Source organism: Pteropus medius, unplaced genomic scaffold (genome assembly GCF_902729225.1).
Source record: "Pteropus medius unplaced genomic scaffold, Ma_sr-lr_union100, whole genome shotgun sequence".
NCBI classification, from domain to species: Eukaryota; Metazoa; Chordata; class Mammalia; order Chiroptera; family Pteropodidae; genus Pteropus; species Pteropus medius.
This window is the reverse complement of record NW_024352149.1, coordinates 3,044,495-3,068,351: the sequence shown is the minus strand read 5'-3', so window position 1 is coordinate 3,068,351 and position 23,857 is coordinate 3,044,495. Positions and strand designations below refer to the sequence as shown.

The window sequence follows — 23,857 nt, the reverse complement described above, 5'->3', positions numbered from 1 at the left end:
ACCTTCGCTTTCTTCTTTTCCAAAGTCATGAAAGTAAACTTAACTGTTAATAAATGCATTCAAATAATAGACTGTTTATGGTCATGTGTATTTACTGTACTAAAGAACACATCTTTAGTGTTTAGGGAAGAGTTAGGTGAAGAACGATTTAAAGTGCATCTCTACCTAAAGCATCTCCTTTTCTGGAACTGGTCCCTTTGTCCATGTGTCTGGCATAGTTACCAGACATACAGTAAGAGGTATAGGAGGGGAGAGAAGGAGGGCTAGGGAAAGGGAAAAGGGAAGAAGTAATTCCTGTGTAACTTTAAGCAGGTCGCAACCTTCCAGAATCAACTACACAGTGCCTAGCGTGAGTCCTCAATAAATGCTTGTTGAATAAATGAACACACTGACAACCTAGCTTCGATTTCTCCAGATATAAAATGAGAAACTAAATGATCGTTAAAGTACCTACCAATCCCAAGATTCAGATGTTTTTGGCCCACAAGACAATCCAAAAGAATACAAAATGTATACATTAGTTTAATTTATTAATTTAGTCTTAGATCTAACACATCATTGTATTTGCTCTTTAAAAGGAACAAAGTATAAAACTATTTTAAAAAAACCCTGAAAATTATATAAATTTTTTAAAGCATATTAAATACGGACCTTTAAAAAGTATAATCAAGATGTGTCATGAAATCATAAGGGAAACGTAATAGGTGAAAAAATAAACACTGACGGTGACGCCAATTCCTCTGTCACAGTTGTACAATTCAGTGGCATTTAATACAGTGACAATGTTCTACAATCGTCAACACTATCTTGTTCTAGTACATTTTCATCACCAAAAGGAAATCGGTATCCATTAACCAGTCACTTCCCAGTATTACCTCCCCTCCCCAGCCTCTAGCAACCATTAATCTGATTTCTGTCTTCATGGATTTGCCTATTCTGGGTATTTCATATAAACAGAATAAAACAATATTCGGCTTTTTGTGCCAAGCTCTTTTCACTTAGCATGTTTTTCAAGAAATATCATATCCTTTCATATTAATGTAAATCATGAAAAAAAAGAAGATACATTGGAAACTAAATGACATCTGAGGTAAGTAAGTGAGTCAGTGCAATTACCTTCCAGAATGCAATTCAAGTTTTCAGGACTGATTGGTGCTTAAACACTGATCAAATGAACAATACAGCTTTAACAGTTTAAATGCAGCATACAAATCTTTAGAATTCATGTCCACCAAATTATTAATCGCTCAATTTATTTTCATATGTCAGAGTTCTCATCACAAAACTATGTTGTAATGTTATAGGGAATCAAGACTATTCTCCACTTTATTTTAAATCTTTCCAATACAGGTAACAATTTTTAAAAGTTACCAATCGACATAAAAGACACCCAGTTGACATGACTAAATATTCACTGGGTAATTCTCCTCTTAAACAGATGTAGTACCTATTATGGTTTCCTATTTCTATGGTTTTTCTTATAATCAAATAATATGGTTAAACCTGAATGATACTTCAGTTTTTCAATACTACAATTTTGTGAGCTGAGAGATTTTAAGATAAGCCGAAGAGGTTACTTACTCAAATCTAAACTTAAAGACCAAAACTACTTAACACAGGCTGATTAGCAGAACAAGTTTTTTAAAACTATGTACTTAATCGAGGTTTTTTCATCACCTGATCACAAATTTGAAGTCATGGGATAAAGAAGCAATAATGACAATTTATAGGGAAAGGAGGATTTCAAGAAAAAAAAAATCTAGAACAGCAAAGGGTAGTATCTCTTTTTTTCAACTTCAATCTTTTGAGCAATAACAAATTATTGCTGCTGTTCTTATATTATTAGACCACCAAATAATAATGTAACAATTAATGTTACTCTTTGACTGGAAGGGGAATAGAAATCTAACTTTAGTCAGTTCCTCTGCCAAGGAATGAACCAACACAGATAGCAACTTATTTATCTGTTTAAGGATCTTGTCTGAGGAAAAAAAAAAATCCTAATATTTTATATTAGAAAAAGGTAAAAATTAAAACTGATGAATTTGCTTTTACTGAGAAAGGATCATTTGACCTGATGAGTTGGTTAGTCTTAGAGTCCGACAGAAATGCAGTTTTATTATTACTTCCATACACATACACTACCACCGCCACTAGAACTAGCTATGTACTGAAGAATCACTTCCTATCATAATATTTGCATGCAAATAGGTTAAGAAAATGATTTGAGGGATGCTTAAAATTGTATTGGCGTTAGTGAAAAAGAAACATATTTCCCTTGTTTTTCAGTTTGCTTCAGAAATGCTTTTCTTCACAGTGAAGGATAACTCAGTCCAGCATGTCAAAAAGATAAAAAATTATAAAATAGGAGATTCATATCAATGAGCTTCACTGCATTTCCATAAAGCATTTCATGAATCATCCTTGTAACCCACTTCGTGGTAGTTTATTAATGAAAAGTCACTCCCCGCATAATAAATTCAAACGTCAAACATTCTGAATACAAAATGTCAGTTATGAAATGTTCTAAGGAAAAAAGCACCACATGATGTATCCCCATTAATACATCTCAAGATATATTAAAATTTACTTGGCCAACTTATGAAGATTATACATGCAAATAAATATACATATAAACAATGAATTTATAGAATTTTACCACTCACAGATGCAATAAAATACTTGTAAAAGTTCAGCGTAAGACCCTAGTTTTTGCATAGCATTTTCAGAGCAACATACCATACTTAGTTAATTTCTATCTTCTTTTTGGTACTACCAAATAATTCTTTCCCGCTTATTAGGAATCAAATAATCTAGGAAACAATATTTTCCAAAGTAATTTCCTTATATCTAAATGTCCCTTCTCCTCCTGCTTTTGTAAAATAGAAAAGTGAACCATGTCTGGACACATTTCTCTCAAGAACCATCCCACACTCATCGGTACCTATACTTTGAGAACCTGTTTTTTCATCCATAAAATGGAAACTTGAAAGGACTTACATTTTGAAATTACTTTGATCTTTTAAATCAAAGAAAATAACTGCATAAAAAGTGACTTTAAAAAGAAACCATCCTTCCTCTTCCTTTATTTAGAAAGGATTTAATGCTTTAAGGTTGGCCTCAACTTATACATGTCAAATTTTTTGTTTGGTAATCAGATTTAGATCAAATCCTAACAATACCTTTTGGATAAGTCACTGATGAGTTAAAGGCATAACTAATATTCTCTTGCTTCCTAGGCCTCATGAGAATGTTAAGTAAAACTACTTATAGTGGTATTTAGCTAAACAGCCAAACACATAGCAAAGAAATTCTTTCCATCAAAAGCTTTGTCCAATCTTTTGAGAGAATGAAGGTCAATTGCTATTTTTCTACTGCAATTCTAAACATCTATCTCTACAGGTTCCAATCACATCACCTTCCAATATGGTGTGTCATGCATAAAAAGAACATATTTTTTACTGCTTACATAATTATTCCCTTGAAAATTTTAAAAATTAAGAAACCTCATGTCTTTTTAGGGTGAGATGCAAAATATGAAGAAATGTGTTTTTTGTTTTTTGGTTTTTTTCTAGGCGAGGCAACCCTTGGTTGACCTCACAGATTGCAAGGACCTTGGCAGCTTACAATCCTTTATTTTTTATTTTCTATGCCTACAGCACTTGGTCTTCCTAGGTGGTCTCCCATCCAAGTACTAACCAGGCCCGACCCTGGTGTTTTGCTTCTAAATGCTAAACATTACATTCAAGTCACTGGAAGTAAAAATCAGTTATCAATATAGTAATATAAATTGCGCTATCTTCAAGGGAGATGGAAATTTTGTTGAAAACGCCATTATCTTCAACATTACTAAGATCCCAACATGCATTGCTAGGGGATAGTTAATAATAGCAACAATATTGATGGGACAGGCAGTACGGGGTCAAACACCAAGCAAACTATTGATACTGATAAACCAGAAACTCAACCTTTAAAATCTTTCATTGATAAGGTTGAAAGGATTCCCACAAATATTTTTGTAGGATTTAATCCATTATTGGTCTACTTCTACTCTCTTTACTTATCCTAGAAATCTAATACATTCACATGACTCTGCAACCACTAAACAAGAGAATGAATGATAACTAGACTAAATGTTAGTGCTAATGAACTGCGAGTTGCACTACAATTAACCTCAAACAGAAGAAACACTAGTAAAATACTAGTAATAATAACTAATTTAAAATACTAGTAAATACTAGTTTTTTAAAAAATGTCCAACAACCAAGGTACCCAATGTATTCTGTCATATGGCTATAATATTGAGAAAATATATTCATTTAACTCAATAATTAATAATAAATTACCACTACTCTTAATTCCGGATTACACACGTATATACATACACACATTTACCCACACCAATAACATATTATTCAAAAGAATAGCTGGCATGTCCCAGGCTTTCCTGTAAGTTCTCATACTTTGCTGTGAATCAGAATCACATGAAAGCCTTTGTTCAGACTGCTGATTCTCAGTGTTTCTGGATCATTAAATCTTCAGAGAAGCCCAATAATTCCCATTTCTATCAAATTCCCAGGAGATGCTCATGCAACCAGTCCAGGGTCCACCCTTTGGGAACCACTACTGCAAATGATCTGTGAGTCTTAAAAGCCAATAAGGGCGGGTTGGGGGTGGGGCAGGGAGAAAAAGGGAGGAAGAGAGGGAAGGAGGGAGGCAGGCTATGGTAACAGGCAGTTCTGGGGAAGGAGGCAGCAGATAAAAGTGAATTTAGATATTTCCCTCCATCCTGATACCTGCCCTTTATCTTGCTGGTTAGCAAATACTAAGGAATCAAAGACTTCTCAAATAACAATTTACTTGGAGGACATACAAACCTTTTCATGCTTTAAAGGCTAGATACATTATTCCCATTACAAAATAATATTGCCAGAAACTCTTCAGCCTTTCGATATCCCTAGAGGGGACTACTTTCAAGAAGACACTAAGGAGGCACAGAAAGCTATCTAATGAGTTTTCCATATTAAAAAAGAAGATTAGTGCTTACCAGTAAAACAGGAGAGCAACTATCAACAAGCAACTCCTACAACATGCAGAAATCCGCTCTATAGAAACAATATGATTGTGTTTGGAATCTGTCAAATAAGTATTAAAATTTTATTTAAGTGAAAGTTTTTAAGTTACTGAGCCATATAAAGGGAAAATATTAATTTTATTAGAATTTGAACGAATGTTGCACAAAGAACACATTTTAACAAAATAGTATGGTGGCATAACAAACAAACAAACAAACAGCCAAAGATGTGTAAAAGAAATATAAGGTGGAAAAATGTTAAGTACCTCATGATCCAGTATAGAAACAAGAAATCTAAACTTAAAAACCAAGGATTTTAAAACGCACAACCATAAAACAAGAAGTTAATGTTTGTGCTATCCTAACCAGACACATTCTTCAGCAAAACTTTATAAAGCAGAGTTCTATTTTACAGTATTTGATATCTTATTTCGAACTTCTTCGTAGAAAGAGGCTGCTTATGTAATTCAATCTCACAGTTGAAAAAGAAAGTTTAAGCACTGAGAAATAAGTAGTCTACTAATTAAAATGACAGGTGAGGCAAAACAATTGATTAGTCTTCAGTGCTATATTTTCAACTGTCTAAGGAGTTGATTCAACCAAAACAAGTCTTAAGCAGTTCAGAATTCTTTCCTAATGCCCAAGGAACGCCTCTGCCTAGCCTGATTGCCATATATGGGAATCAAGAACCTAGTAACAAAAGAGCACTCTCGGGGACAAATGTAGGAAGAGAAGAAAAAACAGAGTTTTGCTATTTTATAACAAAATAACTTGTCACCATTTCAGATCACCAAATGCCAGAAGGTAGTTAAAACAAATTATTTAAGTACACGTCCCTATCTTTGCAATTTATTTCTAAATACTGATATATTCATTTTTTTTAAACGGACCACATCAGGTTAATAATAGTATTAATCAACTCGAAAACTATAATAAAATAGTTCAAGAATAGGCTTTTGAATATTTTTCTGTCATACCTTAATCTTTACTCAAAGATGTAATTCTTACTTTTTTGGCAGAGAAGTCATAGGAAATTAATCTGGAAATATTTTAAAGAGATTGTCAACCATGAAGTTTCTGCATCTCAAGATTGTCATCTTACAAAGATATCAAATTTCACATTTTTAAATGTCTTAAAACATAGTTGTGATTATAAACACCAAAAGGCAAAAATTTTAAATGCTTATGACAAAAAGTTAAGCCCTTTGCATTCTGAATAGTTGAAATTTATTCACGCAATATGCCCAATTCAGACTTAAAATGAGGTATATTTTCTTCTCCACAAATATCAAATACCTAGCAAATAATATCATGAACAGATTCAAATGAAAATAAATTCACAGGCTTTTTGTTTGTTTTTGCTTTAACCTGTCACATTGCCATGAGTCTTTGGACGTGGAGTCTAACAAAATAGAAAGTTGCATATGGACACTCTCTAAATGAATACATAGGGTGAAAACATCTTTGTGAATTATTTTTAAAACACGATAAATGTCATTACCAAATAGCCATGATTTTAAATATTATGTAAGTATATATTGGAGATCATCTAAGTATCAACAACTGTATAATTTGTATAAGGGGAGCACTAGAAAATAAAATCTTTATAATGCTCTTAAGCAGGGCATAAGCAACTGAATTTTTTAATCTGAAAAACCTATCCTGCAAAAATCTGAATCAAAGTTTTGCTTTTTGAATGCATGGGTTGCAACCCAGAGAAAACATGAGGAATATACTGTTTGGTCAGGATCTTGTTAGTTAAAGAAGCAAAAAATTTAAGAACCAAAATATGCACACCATTAAAGATACTAATTCTGAAAATTGTGTAGCTAAAAATTAAATCACCCTGTCCAGCAAGTTCCAAATATTTCACACATTTCAAACATTAAGGCAACTTTTTCCAACTAAACAGTACTTTATAAAAATATATGTCACTTCAAAACATTATATACATAGTGACAATAAATTTAGCTAGTTGTAATCTTTAATACATTAATAAAGTGTCACATATTACAAAGAAATTATACTAGGTGCTTGCATGTATGTGCAAGTGGAGCTGCAGTTTTTAAAGTACAGGTTTTAAAACTGAGCGAAGTGAACGTCCTTCTTTCGTGAGTTCTCTCGTTACACACATACACGGCAGTGGGATGGCTTCCTCCCGTTTCTCTACAATATTGTAACTGCATTTCTTCAAGTGGTCAGCCATGCTTAGGATGTCAGCAAATTTCCAGTCATTAACAGAACAAAATGCGGTACTGAATCGCCATACCTAAAAGAAAATTCTACTTTAGATTTAAACAAGTCAACTTACAGGCACAGGTATCAAAACATACTGACTGCATACATTTCTCCCGTTAGAGAAATATCCGATCTAGAGCTTCGAATAGTTAGCCTACATAACTGAAAAGTAGTAAATCCATTTGATTATCAAATATTTATAAATTACTTCTTTGAAATTATGACTTCAATAAATGTAATAACCAAAAGGACAAAAACCAACATTAAAAATTACATCCAAACTGGCTTACTAAGCAGTTTTTTAAAAAGCCATAAGCTCATGAATTCAGAACTTCCTAAAATAACCTCATGAATTCAGTACTTCATAAAATACACATTAATAAGTGTTAATAATCAAAAAAAGACAAAAACCAACATTAAATATTACATCCAAATTGGCTTATTTTTAAGCAGTTTTTTAAAGTCATAAGCCCATGAATTCAGAACTACTTCCTAAAATAATCCATATTGCACACTATTCTTTCATCCTATCCAACTGGCTATATATAGAACTATCCGTAGTCTGGAGATACTGAAAATACAACTGTTATTTTCTCTCCAAGTTTTTCTCCCATTCCTATTACACTATATGAAGCACACTAAAAAAAATTCTAGAATACTGTGCCAAACTACCTTATCTTTCTACTACTTACAAGTACTAAAAGTACTTAGTTATATTAAAGAATACAGGGGCTTCAACTTGTTAAGAAAGGTTCTGAAAACTTATATAGAAAGGACTTTTTAAAAATGAATCTTATTTTACTCCACATCATTGTAAAATGCATTTCTGGGCAAAATATTCACTTGCTATCCCTGTTTATATGCCTGCTGGTAAGAAATGTAGACTACTAACCCTCTGCCCACTCAGCAGCTCTAAGCCCTGAATCAATATCTTCTTAGTCTAGCAATGCCTGTTGTGGCTCCTTCACATCTTTACAGTTCAAAATATAAAGCTACCTGAACAGAGGTAATAAGCATAAATGGAGCAGGACAGACCTGGATAACAAGCATGAATGGGACAGGACAGGCCTGGGCATCCCAGCTATGCTCATCCACAAGTAAATGCCTGGGGGAACACGGAGTATATGCTAAAACAGCAGACACTCCAGAATGTGGCCGTAGATTTGAGGGAAGCCCTCAGTACTCACTAGAACTTCTCAGGAAAGGATGGCAATGACTTCCGGGGTGGCCAGATGTTTTCAGAATTGTGTGAACACAATTACTTTTCAGCTGGCAACAGAAGTCACCATTGCTCAGCAATGGGGCACTCACTCACTATCTTCCTGAGGGTCGTATTCATTACCATGGATAGAGTCATTTACCAGAAATCAGTGAAGGTCTAGAGAGTAGCTACCAAGAGGCACTATAGATTATAATTCCCCACACCCACAAAAGTATGGGAGAATTCAGAGTTCTTCTTAAGCTTCGGCAGAACTAGGTAGCTGAAAGATTCAATAGTGGCAGACAGCCTCCCTACTTCCACATAGAGCCTGGTGAAGCAAACTCAGGAAAAAATGGATGGCTCCCACCTCTTGATGACAAGGTTTCTTAGTAATGAACCAATTTTGCATTCAAGTATTAAGTTTTTACTTAGTGCCTGCTATATGGCAGGTGCTATGCTAGGCAGTAGATATTGTGGCTCCTAGAGAATCTCACTCATCAAGGAACTTACAGTCTAATAAAAGAAACTGACAATGTATCAATAAATTTCAAAACAGCATTGTGAGCACTTTCGTAGGGATGCATATAATGGGGTACCACATGAACAAAGCACAGTGAACCTCCCTGAACACTACAGGGTCGGTTTCCAGAAGTCAAGATATGAAGAGTAAGCAGGATATAGAAACGAGACGAAGATCACATGCTTCAAAGTGAGGTTCCCTAGGCTTGAATCCATAGGGTAGATGGACAAGTTACTGAACTGCTCTAAACCTCAATTTCTTTATCCATAAAATAGGGATTAAATAAATCAACAAAAGTAAAATATTTATTACTTATTACCACACTATCGTATTACGAGTGCTCAAATGTAGGTATTAGGGTCAGCATACTCAAAGGCCTTAAGGCAAGAAAGAAAACATCAGGTAATACAGTCAATAATACTGTACTAACTATGTATGGTGTCGAATGGGTGCTAGACTTATCAAAGTGATTACTTCGAAACTTTAGCATCTAATCACTATGTCGTACGCTTGAAAAAATACAATATTGTATGTCAACTGTAATTGAAAAATAAAAAATTATTTTAAAAATATCGGACAACTGTAAATAACAACATGATTGGAATATAAAGTGACAAGAGTCAACTGAAGAGGTTAAGTAAGGACAAAATTATAAAAAGCCTTAAATGTATCATCAGGGAGTCAGTCTCTATCCCAGAATGGACAAACATTTTTAAAGTTTTTAAGCACTGCGGTGAAAGAACTGTATTTAAGAAAGTATCTGTCCCTCTAGCTCTTATACAGGGAATAGCTGAACAAGGACACAACTGGAAGCAGAAACCCAGTGGGGGCAACTGCAGTACTCCAGGGGAGAACTAAAGATGGGACTGAATGGGGAATGGCAGTGGAAATGGTGACGCAAACCTGACAGGTAGGAAGAAGGGAGACTCAATACGACTTTGTGATTACTTAGATGTGGGAAAAAAGGGGGAGAGGGAGTCAACACTAACTCCAAAGTTTAAGCAATATGATAGAAGATAATGCCACTTTCTGAGATCAAGAGAGGTAGAGAAGTGGAGTAGTTTGGACATGTTGAGCATGATGAAGCTGTGAGATAATATAGTGGAGATGTCCAGTACATGCTTGTATATACTGGTCTGGAGTTCAAAGGAGAAAATGGCCAGCATACAGATGTGTGAGAAATCTGTATAAATGACAGCAGTTTAAACTCCAAAAGTAAGTAAGGTTTTCTGCAGAAACAGAACTTCAGAAAATATATCCCCTCACAGGTCATTACTGGTGGGCAAGGACAAAAAAGAGGCCACACTCAGAATGTGCCATCCCAAATGGAATATATCAAATCATCTGGAAAATAAAATACACACATGTACACATGTATACGCAGCAAGTAAACTTTCTGCTACCAGAATTCTCTTTTGGGAAAAAAAAAAAAACATAAAATAATGAGTGTGTTCACTGATTGGCCAAAGCCTCAGAACACAGAAGGAGATGTAGAACTCAAAAACGGGAGCAATGAGTGGAAGAAAAACTTAAGGGTGGTAAAAACAAAGTAGTCAAAAGTTTGAGCTTATTAATTTTCTTCCACTTTATAAAAGGCAAAGTTTCATATTATAAATGTTCTAAAATGAAAAATAACTTCTAGTTTCTATTGGATAGAGCCTCAAACAGAAGCTGGGCAAAAAGCAGGCTGTCACAGGAGGAAAACAGTGGCGCCGGAACTGGTGCCCAGCTCTGCCCAAATCTCCAGCTCAAGCTTCCAGTAAGCAACGCTCTCTCTTATTGTACTAAACCCAGGGTCCCCACCAACAATATCAAACCCTACTGCCCTCTTCTTATCTCACTTCAACCTAATACATAGGCATATCCACCCATTTATGTCCTCTATACCCCAAATACTCCACTGGCACTTAACAGTACCAGTAGTTGTAACTTTTTCTCATCTCTCCCTATTTAAGTCCTACCTGAAACAAGCAAATCCTAAGAAAGAAAATGCTAAGAATTGAAAGAAACTGCCAATTATAAGCAGTAAAACACCTTCTTCTTGCTTCCCCCACTGTCCTACAGTGAAAATGTTCCAGATGGAGCCCAAATTAGAAGGTGGTTAACATGGCCTCTAAGGGAGTTGTTACAGAACTGAATGAGTACAGAACTGCTCAACTGAAAAAAATAGAAGTGGCCTCTGCCATATTAGATTAGAATCTAGTTCTAGGATATCTTCAGTAAATATGTAATTATGACAAACAATTCTAACTATCCCCGTTTTTCATTAATTACCATTATAAAAACTTTGTTGTCATATTGTTTTAAGGATGGTCAATTTTGAAAGATACAATTAATTCAGCAACATTATTAAATGCTTATTATATGCCAAGTAAGGGGTTGATACAATTAAGATTAAACTAACCTTTTCTTTTATCTGCCATGATGAATTTCCTTCTGGATACTTCCTTTTCCCCCACTGCAGTATGACCATTCCACGAGACTGAAGCAGACTGCCACATACATCCCTCATTAACTTGGATACACATGAGAGCTGGCATAGACTGAAGCCATCAAGAAAGCCTGCAATATGTTGCAGAACCTCAAAAGGAAGACTACTTAGATGGTCGCTATGTAATCCCAACACACAATTTCTAGCAGGCTCTGCTAACACTGTGGATACGCATGGCTGAACTCCAAATGACCGCAAATGGCGGTCATGTATAATCTTTGCTCCTTGTGTTGATGGACAAAATCTACGCTGAGAGTAAGTACAACCATAATAGGCTAAAGGACACCTCTGTTCCATCCAGCCATTGAGTCCAGCATGAATATCACCATGTACATTCTTAAAATGGGATGAAAATTCTCTTCTTCTAAATAACTGTCCACAAACAAATGTAAACATTGAACGCTGCTTGGGTTGGTACCTAGCGACACATTCCAAAACTAAATCCAGCCCAAGTGTCTGGAAGGGACTTGGATTTGAAAGCTGTGGGTTGGCATGATCACAGGCTGAAGCTGAAGCTATTTCCCCAACCATTGTATTTGTAGCTAAAATTGCAGATGGAAGCGAAAAAGTCTGAGTCCCAAAGTCAACGTGATAAACATCGACCATGCGACTATCAGATATACCCCTCCCACCTGGAGAATCTCCTAGACAAAACAGTAATGCTGCTGTGATTAGATCTATTCCTTGGAGGCCCATTGGATCTTCTGCAACTTCCAAATCTGATGTATCTACTGCTTTATCTTCCTTTGGTTTAGACCAACATGAATTAGAAAGAAATTTGAACGAAGGAGGATGACTGAAAGATAAGACATCCACGTTCTTCAAGTCCCCTAAGTCTACTTTTCGCCAACATAATTCTTCATCCTCATCATCTGGCATGAAGATATGCTGAACTGTGCCATTAGGCAAAGCATTAGATGGTATTACTTCCCTAAGTTGTGCTGCTACCGAAAGTGAACGGGAAGGTTTTGAAGTGCCATCTGATGCTACACATTCTCCATTTGTTAAGTTACTTTGTTTTGAATCACCATGTGAATTCTGATTCTGGTCTATGACCTGTGTACATAAATTTTCCAAAGGAAAGCCATTACAAAGAGCAGAAGTGCCATAAGCACTGCTATTCAAGTCACATAATAAATCACTTGAACCATTTTGTTCAGGCTGGGCATTTTGGCTTGTATTGTTATGGTCAATTCCACCTACTGCTCCAATCTCATCCTCATGAAGATAGTCCTGGTCTTTCAAGTTTCTATTCTGTAAGCTTTCTCTGGCATTTTGCTCTTCGTTCGTTTCATCTGGGGAATCAGAGAGACCTGTACTTAACATGCCAATGTCTCTTGTGGCTGTATTCAGGATATCTAAAGCAGCAGCCAAACTTCTGGTTGTTTCTACAGTAGCTTGATAAAGTGCACCATAAGATTCTTCATCAACAGACACTAAACCATTAGCATGTGGTATCTCTGGGATATCTGATTTAACTGATATTTGTTCTCTAGGTGCTGATACTTTATCAGTCGCTTTTGACATCATGGTGGCTACTTTGAGAGATTCCAAGAGCATCCTCTGGTCTTGAAGGGCCAGTGCCATATCTAATTGTGCCACTTCATCAACATCTCTGCTTAGATTCTCATACGATTTCCGGTCTGCATAACTAACTGGCCATCGGTTCCATTCCATAGTACAGCACACCACACTTGCAGGACATGTTTCTAGATGTTCAGCAACTTTATTTCGAGCCATTGTAAATGGACATCCAAAGTCACTATTTAAGCAAGGCACTCGTTCAAATGGACATAACAGTCGATGTTCATCAGCTTTACAAGAATGGAAGACTGCTCCGCAAACCAATGGGCAACCAATCAAATCACAAGAAATCCCAGGCTCCGGTCTGGTCATACACCGTCTACTGACACAATTCACGCAGTGTGGATGCTGCAGCTCTTCCTCCATAATGGCCCGTCCAGCTCTAGTTGTTGAGATGGAAAAAAAATAAGAAGTTAAGCAAAAAAAGGTCAATTTAAAAAAATTGTTTAATAATAAAAATCAAATCTTGAAGGTACACTGGCTTATCTTAGAATGAAATATATAAACATATTTGACAAGTTTACATATAAACAATCCATCTTGAAACAACTTAGACAATTCAGAACAATTCAGTATTTCAACTAAAATGTCTAAAAGTTCATTTTTATATGCCATATAACAATATGCTTAAAAGGCCAAAAGTTTCCCAATATAATACTTAAATTCTAGTATACTATGTAACATATAAGTTAATGCCAAAAACAAGTTAATGAATGTTTAACTTTTAAATTTCAGAATGCTTTAGCTTTTACCTTTTTAATTTCAACTAAACTGATTTTCAAGCAAGCACCTCAAATTGTACAGATCTTATTATATTCCAAGAGAATAATCTGAATTAGACATTTTCTCTTTATTCTCTCTAAATATATGAATTTAAGATTTCATCTATTGACCGCTCCTTCTAAAATGCCTTAATATATTTCACAACAACTCGACAGAGTAAACCTTAAAAAATATAGAGGATTTACCCAGAAAATATAATTTCTAGCTCCAGTTCTATGGCTGTAAGAAAATCACTTACGTCTCAGGGCCAGTTTCCATTCACTCGTTAAACATCTATTTATTGTTTAACTACCAATACCAGACAGCACGTCTGATGTGGCAATATAAAGATTAGTAAGACACAGTTCTTCCTCTGAAGGAGCTACAGCAGGAGGTCAGAGACAGTAAAAATCACGTCACCTTATGATGTGATCAATACGACAGAAGTAAAACGGTAATACAGAGAAGATAATAATCAGTACTGGTAGAGCTAGAGAAGAATTCATAGTAGTCTTGAAAGATAAGAATCCTAAGGAGGGTAGGAAGGGGAGGCATTCAACGCTGAAGTAACAACATAAGCAAACACAGCAAAGCAAGAATGGGCAAGAGATGTTCGGGGAACTTCAAGTTTCCTAGTGCTGCTGGATCACTATGTGAAATGCAAGGCAGCTGTGAGAGATGAGGCAAATCATGAAGAATGTACTGTATGCTACTCCAAGGAGTTCAAACTTTAATTGGAAATCGCTGAGGATTTTAAACAGAGAAACAGTATCTATAAAATAACATGAGGGGATTACAGATACCTAATGGTCTTTCCTGCTTTTATCAACAGAAGTTTCATATAAAACTAAGGAAAAGCATCAGCACAATATATTTCTATTATAATTATTGAGCCTATTCAATGTCTTTTTTTCCCCCCCCTATGACATTCAACTTCTTTATTGGCTTGTTCCTACTAGCAGTAAAAACTTTAAAAAGACTATTTTATCTTTACCTAAATAATAAAGTAATATCTCCTTTTGGCTATTCTTTTTTCCTATCCAGTCAAGCTTTCAGAAGAAAAAAAAAAAAAAAAGAACCAAAAAGCCCTTCTAACCTCCCATACTCTTCTCTAATCCAGCTTTTATTTTTTACCACCACTCATTAAAACTGTGCTCTCAGACCCTCAGTGCTAAATCCAAAGGGCATTTTTTCCAGACCCACCTTCCTCAGTCATTATATCATATTGTTGCCTAATTCCTCCTTTTTTGAACTATTATCTTTCCTTCGTTTTTATGATGTCACATTTTCCTGGTTTTCCTCCTGCCTCTTTGGTTATTCCTTAAACTTTTCTTCTAAAATATTCTTCTTCAGGGATCCATGTCATTTCTTGGTCATTCTATACATTCTCTTCCTGCGTGTTCTCAATTTCTCAAAAGATTCAGTTATCACCAATATGCTAAAACTCATCTATACCTCCTGCCCAGATCCCTCTTCCAAACTTCAGATCTCTCTACAGCTAATTACTTATTATACATCTCTACTTACATTTGGCACAGGCAACTCACCTCGACAAACACTGTAGTTAAATTATATCACAGTAGATAATAATTTTCTGGATTAGATACTGATTAGCCTATTTTCTTTACTTCAGTGCACAGAAGAGTGATAGCTCTGACCTATTTTTACATAAATTCTTAGTTCCAGGTGGCTAATGTAAACTAATTACTCCTCAAATTGCAACTTCTTTTTCTCCAGTCCAGGTTTGATTTTCCTCAAACTAAAATAAAATCTATCAATTATTGCTAGAGCTTTTGTTGATTAAGTAGAAAAGTTACGAGTTGATAGTATGGTACTTAATGATGCTAGGGGTGGCAGGAAGGCATGCATTTATCAACAAAACTGTATTTTTAAATTTTGTTCAAATATTGCAAATGAGTTAAATATACTTACCCTACAAATTTTATAGGTAAAAACAGACCTATAAATTAAATATAGACATGCTAAAAGAGCCCTAATAGAAGAAATGAAAGACTAGCCATAACATTTGTAAATTAAGCAGAAATTCAAAAAGAAACTTTATTAAGAATCAAGACATTTTTTAGTGAGTGATTAGATTGTGAAAACAGCTGTAGCTTTCTTATTTTGCAACCAGACTGAGTTCACCTCACATGCTGAAGGTTATAAACTTGACTGTTACTAAGAGAGAAACCTAAAAATACAAGCAGTTCCAACACAACTGACCACTGCTCTCGGTACTTGTAGGAACAGTTTATGTTATGTACACATCACATGATCACACCAGACAGAACACATCTCAAAAAAGTCACTTAATTCAAAAGCGTTTAAAATAGTAACTGCTACAAACAACTGAGTTAAATGCAAAACAGCAACAACTCTGAAAGGCAGAAGTAGAAAGCTGTCAAGCTTCAAAATAAATAGCATCTTGCATACTATTCCACTCTGAATAAGAAAAATGTTAAAATATAAAAAGCATCCACAGTAATGAGTCCAAAATATATATTACTTATTGAAGTAGCCTTACAGAGGAAAAAAAGGGAACATTAATTATATCTCTATTTTGTCCTTCTTTACATTATATCATGTCACTTAGTATCACAATCTTTCTAACAACTCATAGGAAACTGAGGTTCAGAAAGGCAAAGATACTTGCCCAAGGTCATCTACCTAGTAAGTGGCAGAGCTAGGATTTAAACCTATATCTGATCAATGCACTTGGACAATACCAGATAAGTCTACTTATAGAAGTTGGAGAAAATAAAGCAGACTTCGGTTACTGATAATCCAATTTTAAGATGTTATTTGAGGAATGGAGATTACACACCTTTGCTTGCAGTTTATTCTAACACAATCACCCCTATGGTCAAGAAAAACTTTGTTGGTCCTTTCTAATTATAATAGCACTTTACTTTCCTTTGTATATTAAGTGTTTTAAATTATTTTAAAAACTAACTTACATGTATAATGCTTATATAAACATACAGCATATAAACTTAACAATTCTCAAAATAGCTATACAAAGAAAGAATCAAGTTTAATTCCATTTTACTATTAAATATATTAAGAAGTAAGAAAATGCACTAGACAATATCGAAACAGTAGTCTGGGGATACAACCCTCAGTTTCAGAACTTAAAAAGTCCAGATCTATCCTCTTTCTAAACAAGATCACTATTATCAAATTAAATATGCCTCTATAAAGTATTTCATATTGGTCTTAAATCCAATGAAATGGTTTAAAATGTCAATCGCCCATTTATCAGCTGGACAGTGACACAGCAGGCCCAGTAGAAAACATGTTGCTAAAATTGAGCTTCAAGTTCAAGATGAGCTAAATTTAAAACTTCTCAATATTAAGTTTAAATAAAAAAACTTTCTAGAAAAAGAATCTTAACATTACAAACAACTGGAAAAAGTTTCATCAGAATAGAAAATATCTGTAGATGATTAAATGCTTTACAGTAGTTTCAATTTTCTCTAACAGAAATTCTTGGCCAACTCATACTCTGTGGCTGATAGACAATCCATAAAAATAGTTTTAAGACATGGCATTTTCCCATACAATGAAATGAGGCCTTGTTATTTAAGGCTATTTCTAGACTTAGGAGATGGTCTTTGAAAAAAAACATTTCTTTATTTTTCCAAATTCATTAAAATACATAAGGCAATAAATAAATAAAATATTGCAAATTAGCACAATTTTAAAATATGCTAAGTACAGTCGCCCAAAGTACTCAACACAGTTTGCTGCCTCAGGCTGTTCTTAAGGCCTGCTTCTGCCTCCCAAGACAGACAGACAGACACACACACACACACACACACACACACACACACACACACACCACCACCCCCCCTCTTTTTCTCCCCAACTGCTGCCTCAAATCTTTGTTGCAGCTTAAATGTTACCTTCCCACATACCCATACCCAAAGGCAAGGTATAGGTCTTATATTATACTACATGCTCATTACACATTGCATTTTTCCTTGGTAACACTACTTGCAACTCTAAGTAAATCATTACCCTGTTTAATATCTAGCTCCACAGGAAAACTAAAGCTCCATGAAAGAGGCAGGACCATCTTTGTCTCAATTAGTCTTGTGTTCCCAATATTCAAAAATGTGTCTCACAGCCTCGCTTATCTTAAAAACATGAATAAATGAATTATAATACAAGAAATAACCTAATAGGTTCCAAAACAAAATGAGATTCTCGATTTCATAAAACTACACACTTCATGAAAAGATATAACTTTATAGATCTAGTATGACAATCAAACTATCAAAATTATCTCACTGTACTAGCTATAAAAAGTCAATAGTGCGCAAACATTTATTAAGCACTTCAGTCATATGTTCCAGGTATTATATATTAAAATTAATTATCCTCAAAAAAGCAAATCAATGGGAAAAATAAATCAAAGAAAGGTAATTTCAATCTTCCATTGTTTTTAAATCTTAAAAAATAATAGTAATAAAATGCACAGAAGGAAACATTTACCTGTATACTGTTCCACTATTTTGATGCCCTAATCAACCCTGCAGTCTGGTTACTGGTTACTGAATATAAAGGCGTCAGGTTCAAAAAGAAAAGCAAAGGCAGAGATGTCTACACACGTACAGATGCCTGAGTAGGTACAGGGTAAGGAAAAGCTCAAAAAAGGAAGTGGTATCAGCCTACTGCTTAATATTACAATTAATATGGTAGTTGATGGACTAAAATTTGAATTAAACAAGAAAACACTGCTTCAATGTAAGGCGAGACAGAACTATCGACAGACCTGTTCTCTTAGTTAACCATTACAAGTAAGTCTATGACTAAAATTTCAAATTTAGTAATTATTTATGACCTCCTCCACATCAAATCTCATCCTTCTTGTATAGTTGAAAGTACAACTACACGGTGAATTACAAACACTTGCTTGCCGATTTGCTGATCAGGTGCACTCAGTTTCAAAAACAGTATTAAATCTATAACTTCAGTTGGACGTCTTATTTCACTGGTTTAAAAAATGGGTTGGGGATAACTAGACAAGATTGAAAATACAATATCATTAAACTGCCAACTCAAAGCACATACCCTCCTAATGAGTCCAAAATAGCTAAATAGGTTACACTGTATACATTCTTTTATTAAATTCTGGTTTGATAGAATGATGACCTATGGAATTTTTTTCAGGGTTTTAGCCTTCCAGTTATATGACCAAAATATACATCTTTCATTTCTAAATATGGTCATGAGTAGCTTATTCCAAAGTGAAAGTTCTAACTACTTGCCATGTTCTCTACTAAATAAGCAAACGAAATTATTAACCTTACATCAGAAATTAAAATAATAAATACTAATAAATATTTAATACTTAGACCAAAACCTATTTGAGTAGTTTATTACAATGGGCAGCATGGCAAAAGGGAGTGGGCTTCCAAGGAATCTCATTTTGTGATCTTGAGACAATTACTCTACTGTGAAAACAACCTAGAACTCTACAAAGGTTGGTTACTATTATGTGTGTCCAGTAGGACACAAACAGGTTTTCCTCATAAAACAAATGTACTTCACTTTACACAACAGCTACATTTACATACACGTAGCTTTATGTATAATTATTTTTTATATCAGGTCATTTATACTTACAAGCTTATTAAAAGCAATCATATGAGGAACAATCTAATGTTAACATTATCCATTCTTATGAAAAAAGATACACCCTTTTTGTAAAAGATTTCCACAGAATGGATTTTAATTCAGGCATGCTTACCCATGTTTAACTATCTAGCTACCTACAATGAATGTAAAAACCACTAGTCCGAGGCCAATCTCACCTACTTCATCAAACCAAATTTGAAATTAATGTGTTATAGCCTTTTGACTGAAGACGTCAACGTCAAATAATTCTACGAATACAAAGTCATTTCAGAGCATATGCTAACTTCTTTTAATGAAACTGGCAGTCATAGGAACTCAGTTAAAAGATTTATCCAAAACCATAGAGAGTAGCATAAGGCTTATCCCATTAAAAGTCACATTTTCGTAACATTTTACGTCAAATAGTAAACACACATTAGCCAATGCCTATTTTAGAGATCTTAAAGTACCTCCCTAACCACATACATTATCTCAAAATATGTATTATTGCTCTTTAATGATATATTAGGACACTTTGTATTTTAAAAAAAAAAAGTCTTCAGCGCTGGACATGGAGAAATACTGGATTGAAATTAAATACCTAGTACACTTGAAATGCAGAAAAGTTTGCCTATATTGGAAACTTCAGTTCTCTGCTAACGTTCACAAAACTCCACCCACTCACATTTCCAGAATCACGAAAAAAAGCCATGTCACCGCATTAAAGTACCAGATAAAACCAAACCGGCAACTTAAAAAGTTTGCAAAACACCATGTTATCCCCAATTAAACTTCTGATGTTAGAAACAGTGACTAAGCATGAAGTACAGTGATTCAGCGAAAATCTCGTATTGATTGAAAAATCGAACCCTTAGAAAAATCCTAAAGATATATTTTAACCTACCTACTCTTTTCCTTTTGCCGCGTCAACAACTGGATTGCTTTGGAAAACCTTGACAAATATGAGCATATGCAAAAATCCGTTAATATAATTTACTGAAGGGCGCAGCACAGTACTGAAATGTAGCAAACAGAAATTAAAGCTTAGAAAGTATGGGTTTTTGTATTTAAAGAGTTTTAAGTTGACTTTCATTGGTATCAGAATGCCCATAAACAGCTTTATCTTGGATCGGAGTCAACAAAGCAATTATGGAATAAAAGGTCAATTTCTTCCCAAGCATCTTCTATCTGAAACGTAGGACGTGGCTCAGAAAGAAAAACTAGAGCGGGGCAGTGGGGAATGCAGTACTAGAACCATGGTAAACACACTGTTCTGCCAGTCTCTGCTCTCCCAAATGCACACGTTAAAAACATACTCGAAGGAGACTACTTTGAATTCAATATGCACTCTAAGGCCCCCTTCCAAGCAATGCACTTCAACGGGACAGGACACATAACCTGGAAATGGTCAAACTCCTCAGATCTATAACATCAGGAAGTTTCCCTTTAACAAGGACGGAGGCTAAGAAAGACTAGGAGCCTCTCACTTCCATGAATGGAAAAGTTACTAACTTCACTCATCCCGTGAAGACAGTTTGATGATGCCTCTCGGTCTCACTTTAACCCGTTTGTTCCCCCAAAGAACTCAAGTTTCCAAAAGGCAAAAAGAAAGAGTGGCCGGGTTTTCGAGGTTCTTTGGGTCTTTGGGTTTTCTAAGTTTAGCTCCTGCTTCTCCCCTCCCAACACATCAACGCGCAAGGCGGGGTGACTCGGGGTCGGTCCTCGGGGTGTGGGTCGCCATTTGCTGACCGCCTCCGAGGCCGGGCGGCCGGGTGGGCGGATCGGCGCGGACGCCCACGCCGCGGAGCCGGCCGGCTCTGCGAGCCGGGACGCGGCCGGGCCCACGGGGGCGCGCAGGGCCGGGCCCGCCGACCTCCGCCCTGGCCGCGCGGCGCGCACGGCCCGGCCGCCGCCTCCATCCCTGGCACAGCCCGGGCGGCGTCGGCGTCGGCCTCGCCCGCGGGCCTCCTGACACTCACCGGCCGACGCGGCCGAACCGCGGCCCAGGCCCTGGCTGCTGTGGCCGTCGTGCCCAGCTGCTCCGCGCGGTCCCGGCACCGCTGCGCGCCACGAACCCCCGTGCGGTCCGCCTCCTTCTCGCCTCTCTGCCGGGCCGGGCAGCGAGCGGCCTTTTCTCTTCTCTTCTCCTCCTCCTCTTCCAGCTCCTGCGCCTCCTCCCGGGGCTGCCGCCCTCCTCGCGCGCCCCGCCCACCCGGCCCAGCCAGGAGCAAGCCTGGCGGGGAACGCGCACGTTGAACCCGGCGGAGACGCGCACGCTGTGTTCGCGGGCGCGCGCACGCTGACTTCTGCGGGGGACGCGCACGCCCCTCACTGACACCGGAGCGACGAGGCGGGGAGCTGAGCTTTGAGTCCTGTCTGCAGGGGCTTCCCACTGGTCCCCGCGTGGCCCCTTCCCGGCAGTGCTTCCAAATCCTGTTCCATTTTAGAATCTTGTGTTCCTGGAAGGAACCCTAGACCCGTAATTTTGGAACTTAGGAAACAGGCCCAGGTAGAATGACTTGTTTACCTCCCTAAATTGTAGAAGCACCCCAGATCCTTTAACTTGGTGCAGTGCTCTTCCCGTTAGGTCATATTTAGGAGGAAACAGGGCAGTTCTTGCTGACTCTTTAGTAATCGTCGCCACAGGTCTTGCTACCGACTAACTCAGTGTGCTTGAGTCCTGTGACTTAGTGGCCTGACCTTCGTAGTTATTCGTACCCCAGGACCAATCTCTGCCCAAGATTCAGGGGTCGTCGAGCTTTTCTGGAGCCCTAGCAGGGAAGCCCACCAAGGTCTGCTTCCATGAGGGACAGAATTCTCCACACAGACCACAGAAGTGAGGTTCTCTACATGGGAAAAGCCACTTTTGCAGGATACTTTACAAATGACTGCAAACTGAACAAATATCACATGGCCGTTTCAAAGAATTGCGTCCATTACCCTGCTACTAGCACCAAGCCTTGGTCTAAGGTCAAGGGACAAGAGGGACAGTGATTCACAGTGCTAGGCGGTATGTCCCTCAACCCCTCAGCCCTACCCCAGTGTCCATCCCGTGGTTACCTGCTCGGTCCTAGTACAAGAAAACTGTGGTAAAGAGGGAATAGGTGTAATCCGGACCTCGTGGTTGAGGGCGGAGACAGGGAAACTGCTCGTTGCTACATTTTTTTAATTCCAACTGGCGTATCCCTGGGAAAGATAGATTTCCCATCCTGAAGAGAAATGACTCTCAGACCTTTAGATTTTAAAAGCCAATTAAAAAAAAAAAGCTGAGGACGGTACTTATTAGCTTTTTATTGGCCTAAGAAGGACAGTAAACATTGTACCATTTGTATTAGTGTCTCATTTCATAAATAAAAGATTTTAACACCAGTTATTAAGAAGGATATAATCACAGAGTAAAGGTCAGTTCTTTAAATGAATAAATATGGCTTTTAGAAAAATTCTGTCTATTTTTCTTATTTTGTCTAATTTGTCTGCAGATGGGCCTTGGTCCTCAGTCTAGAGTTTGAGACCCACTGTCCGAAAAACTAGTCAGAGAGGATAGTGCAGCAGCACGCAGGATGGCCTAATGGGAGAAGACATGGGTGCTGGCACACTCTTGCCCTACTCTGCTCACTGTCCTGGATTGAGTCACATGATGGCTTCATTTGCCCACTTATAATATGAAGGGGCTAGAATAGATGATCTCTAAAGCCCTTTCGAGCTTTTAAATCTCATGATTACATGATTGTACTTATTGAAATCTGGGGCTTTCCTCTTTACTAAGTCACCTAGCTGATATTTGGTCACTGCCCACACCCTCAAGCTGAGTCATTCAGGCTGTAAACCTCTCAATCTTCTTTGCTCCCTTCATCTCAATAATTTTTTCATGTCCAGGCAATCAAAATAAATAAATAAATAAATAAATAAATAAATAATCCTTTCTTTTTTTTCCCTAGTTACCATCTTAGGCAAATCCGGATTTGTGATTCTCGATGATTCCCACCTCAAACCTACCACCAACATAGTTCTTCCTAAGACATCCATTTTACCTTGTTATTTCTCTATTCAGATATCTATGATGGCTATCTAATGGCCATGGGTTAAAGTTCCAACTCCAGTCTTTTAATTGCCCAAAGTAAATCTTTCATAGCAGTATGATTAGTTTCCTTCTTTTCTCTACCAACACTACACACAGTCCAATTCCAAGTTGTCTGCATTCACACGATGATAGTGCCTAAATTTTCTCCCTCTTAACTATGCAACAGTAATCCCATGTCCTCCGCAAGGGACTTCTGTAGCACATCTTATTTATGTTCAGCATTTTGATGTGCCATCTCATGCCATTGTTACTTGTTTCACCTCTTTCACTGTTATCTGTATGTC

The 23,857-nt window shown here is 36.8% G+C and overlaps 1 protein-coding gene across 2 annotated transcripts; it reads right to left on the bottom strand.

Annotated features, from left to right (window-relative positions):
- Window positions 1–511: 511 nt before the first annotated feature.
- FBXO30 (F-box protein 30) lies at window positions 512–21,694 on the bottom strand. Of its 2 annotated transcripts, XM_039846970.1 has the most exons (4): window positions 21,472–21,694; window positions 20,397–20,444; window positions 11,438–13,490; window positions 512–7,343 (listed from the first exon to the last, which is right to left on the bottom strand). In XM_039846970.1, the coding sequence occupies exons 3-4, from the start codon at window positions 13,472–13,474 to the stop codon at window positions 7,140–7,142; spliced, it is 2,241 nt and encodes a 746-aa protein (XP_039702904.1). In that variant the 5' UTR covers window positions 13,475–13,490; window positions 20,397–20,444; window positions 21,472–21,694; the 3' UTR covers window positions 512–7,139. The 2 variants fall into 2 exon arrangements, with proteins under 2 accessions (XP_039702904.1, XP_039702903.1); XM_039846969.1 differs by lacking the exon at window positions 20,397–20,444 and having other exon boundaries at window positions 21,472–21,693.
- Between the last annotated feature and the right edge of the window lie 2,163 nt (window positions 21,695–23,857).